This window comes from Solanum pennellii, chromosome 3 (genome assembly GCF_001406875.1).
Source record: "Solanum pennellii chromosome 3, SPENNV200".
In the NCBI taxonomy this organism is placed as follows: domain Eukaryota; kingdom Viridiplantae; phylum Streptophyta; class Magnoliopsida; order Solanales; family Solanaceae; genus Solanum; species Solanum pennellii.
In genome coordinates, this window is record NC_028639.1 from 28,576,052 (window position 1) to 28,579,913 (window position 3,862).

The 3,862-nt window shown below is 37.3% G+C and overlaps 1 protein-coding gene across 1 annotated transcript; it reads left to right on the plus strand.

Annotated features, from left to right (window-relative positions):
• The first annotated feature begins 1,131 nt into the window (after positions 1-1,131).
• LOC107012561 (stress-related protein-like) lies at positions 1,132-1,941 on the plus strand. The gene has a single exon (XM_015212435.2). It carries the CDS (start codon positions 1,148-1,150, stop codon positions 1,790-1,792), a length of 645 nt encoding a protein of 214 aa, XP_015067921.1. The 5' UTR covers positions 1,132-1,147; the 3' UTR covers positions 1,793-1,941.
• The last annotated feature ends 1,921 nt before the right edge of the window (positions 1,942-3,862 follow it).

Here is a 3,862-nt window from a genome sequence, read left to right on the forward strand (position 1 = left end):
ATAGTATAATTCTCTTTTCCAATCTTTGTTCATGAGTTTAGGATAACGTTTTAAGACATATTGAACAGCATTAATATTTGATGAATTTAATACCTTCATAACGTCACTATAACAACAATGCAACATTCGGACAAACACATCAACACTTACAACAATTACGGGTGTAACTAACACATCATCGATTCATGATTCACGTTTTAAGCACTTAACTTTATACAATCATAACTTCATAGGTTAATCGACTTTAATAATTCAAGGACATTACACATAAGATCAGCCATCACCATATACCAACAATATGATATCTAACCTATTCAACATGGAATCAAAAGGATACTAAGGACAAAGGAGTTCGACGAGAATAGGGGAACAACCCTAGTTATCAAGATCTTTGAATCACTGGAAAGATAGTTCTCCTGGAGAAAGAACTATAGGAGAGAAACACATACCATAATTAGAACATAATATACGAAGACCATCTTGAACAAAAACCTTGAGAAACCTTGAAATCGCCTAGAAGAATCAATGGAATTTTCTGTTTTTCTTTCCCTCGCTTCCTTACTGTTTTGTATCCCTTTTTTTTTTCTATGTGTTTGAACATGATTTTTAGTTTAAAGCACTGATATTGAATTATAAAACTTAGGTATAATAATTTAAATTCATAAACTAATTAACAAATTACCAAGAAGCCCCTCCTAAGTTGATTAAACATAGGAGAACATAACACTTAGTCAAATCTGGAAATTGGTGTTGACTATGGTTTTGGTCAATATTTTGACTTTAGATTAATTAATTATGTCCTTAATTTAATTAATTTAGGTACCTAGGGTAAGTACTAAAGTACCCGTAAGTCATTGGAACCAAAATTAACCCTTTTGGACCAACCTAGGTTAAGTACTAGGATGTTTCTTGCATTATACTAGGTTAGCATAAGAATATCGGTTTGACCCCTTTAATTTAAATAATTAAATGGATAATTTAATTAATTAAGTAACCTAAGGTAATTATTAAAGTACCCTTAAGTCGTTATAGCCATAACTAATCCTTTGGACCATCCCAGGTTAAATACTAGGTTGTCTTTTTCTTGTCTCAACCGAAATCTTGAAACTTCTTTGTGATTTAGGTTTTGACCCTTTAACCCGCCGAGATGGCTCAGATTGATGGAGAGAAATTGAAGTATTTGGAATTCTTGCAAGTGGCGATGATTCATGCGGCGCTATGTGTGGTGAAGGTGTATGGTTACGCTAAAGTGAATTCTGGTCCCTTGAAGCCTGGTGTTCAGACTGTTGAAGGCACCGTCAAGACCGTGGTTGGCCCTGTTTATGATAAATTTCATGATGTTCCCGTCGAAGTCCTCAAGTTTGTTGACCGCAAGGTTGATCAGTCTGTTCGTACGATTGAAACTCGTGTCCCCCCTATGGTCAAGCAAGCTCCTGCAGCTGCTCGCTCTGTTGCAACTGATGTCAAAAGTGCTGGTGTGATGGGAGCTGCATCAGGACTTGCTAAAACAGTCTATGCCAAGTATGAGCCCACCGCTAAGGGACTTTACACCAAATACGAGCCAATGGCCGAGCAATATGCTGCATCAGCTTGGCTCTCTCTCAACAAATTTCCCATTGTTCCTAAAGTTACTCAAGCAGTTGTTCCAACAGCTGCTTACTATTCCGAGAAATACAATGTGATGGTTCAGCAAACAGCAGAGAAGGGATACAAGGTTGCTTCATATCTTCCATTGGTACCTACAGAGAAGATCGCTAAGGTGTTCAGTACTCATCATGTGGCTTCCAGCTAAGAAGGATCTACTGGTTTGCTTAATGATTCATAAGTAGTTTAGTTCTATGTGAGGTTCTCCATATGATCTGGAGTGCTTTGAAACAGTTTTTGTTTGTTTACTGTATTGTGGATTGTTTACTGTGTGAAGTATATCATGTGTTTTGCCTATTCGGTTTTCAAAAAAAAAAAAAAAAGCTTCTAAATTAATTTAATAAGTATCGTAGGGTACTTACTAAAGTATCCCAATGTTTTTAGGACCTTAACCAACTCTTTAGACCATCCTAGGTTAGATACTAGGTTGTCCCTTTCTTGTATTAACCAAAATCTGAAAATTTCCTTTGTAGTTTTGTTTTAGCCCTTTTAAATTAATTAATTAATCTGCTAAATAAATTAATTAGGTCACCTAGGGGAATTAATAAATTACCCCTTAGTTTATAGGACCATAACTAACCTTTTGGACCATCCTAGGTTAGGTACTAGTTTGTCTCTTCAACTAGTACATGGTTAGTGTCAACACGGTTTTGGTCCTAGGTTGTCGGGTGCACTAGTAGGTCCATTTCGGTTAGTCCTAGGTTTGTTAGATATTTGGGGCAGTAGGTTAGAGTCTAAAATTGGTAAGGAGGTTATGCTCCACATGAAGTGGTCCCTTGTGCACGTTTTCCCCCATAACTACCCTAACCGAATTCGGCTAGGGTGGTCCCCTCCTTTGGCAGCTTCTTCACATGTTTTGCACATGTGCTTGCACATGGGTTAGATGCACTTTCCTAACTAACTATTATTTATGGTTCATTTGGGAATTTTTACTTATTGTCCCAAGGACCCTCACCATATCCTTGGGCACTGCTTAATTTGCATGATCATTTTAAATGGTCATGTGCTTGGCACTAGGCTTGACACTTGGATGCCTAGTACATATTGTGTGTAATATAAAGTCAAAAAATTTAGCTTAGGGTCTTCTTTGGAGGTACATTTATTAAACAAGCTCATTAATACTTTGAAAAATTGGATAACACCTTTTAAGCCAATATTTTCTAATATGCCCAATATTTTGCTTATTTGGGTATTATATTGAAATTGTCTAATACCCCTTAGCAAATTTTCTATACGATGCCCAATATTTCTCAATATTGGGAATTGAAATGCCTATGTATCCTCAATACGCATTCTTATTGACTTATTGGTCTCTTCACTAGACATGAAATTTATTCGGAATGTTACATTATCCTGTAACGACCTGTTTAGTCGTTTTAAGCAGCAAATTTTAATTCTGGAAAAACTGTCTGACTCGACGGAACCCACGACGGACCGTCATGGGCACGACAGGGCCGTCGAGGGGGTCTCGTTCCAGAACATTTAGAATTCTGAAATTTGGGTACTGAAATCGACTCTCTGAACTTCGTAACGGAATGGCAGGACAGACCGTCGTGGGCACGACGGACCGTCACAGACCCTTTAGTGGAATTGAGTCTCTGAACTCTGTGACCGAGCAGCAGGACGGACCGTCGCAGACGCGACGGGCCGTCACAGGGTGCGTAAATCCCAGGCTGGGTCGGATTTCTTTTAAGTAATTTAAGGGGCGTTTTGGACTATTCGTGCTTTAATTATAAAGTTAGTGGGTTAATGTTAATAAGTCTAATTACTTGGGGGTTAAAAGAGGTAACCTTGAGTTAATTAGTGGGTTATTATCGCCATCTTTTATACTTAATTATATGCTAATTAGGGTAAAAGAAAGAGGGTTTGAATAAGAAAAATAGAAAGAACAAAGAGAGACAGAAAAAGAAAGTGAACGAGCGAGAGAGAGAAACGAACGAAAAGACAACAAGGATTTGGAGAAGTAGATTGCTTGATCACAATTCTTCGGTGGAGGTAGGTTATGGTTTATGCTATTCGTAGTAAACTCTTAATAGCGAATGATATGTGTTGGGTAGTATTATAAAGCCTTCTATATGCTTAAGTGTGTGCATGCATGATGTGATTTTATATATATAAATGTGATGGAACTAGCATGATGAGACTATTGAATCTTGAACTCTAAATTTTACTTTGTTAATGATGATGCCTTGGTATAAAAGAAGGCTTGATGAACTAA

What these genes read in the sequence shown, in the direction of transcription:
- LOC107012561 (XM_015212435.2), top strand. Translation starts at nt 1,148, where the DNA reads ATGGCTCAGATTGATGGAGAGAAATTGAAGTATTTGGAATTCTTGCAA.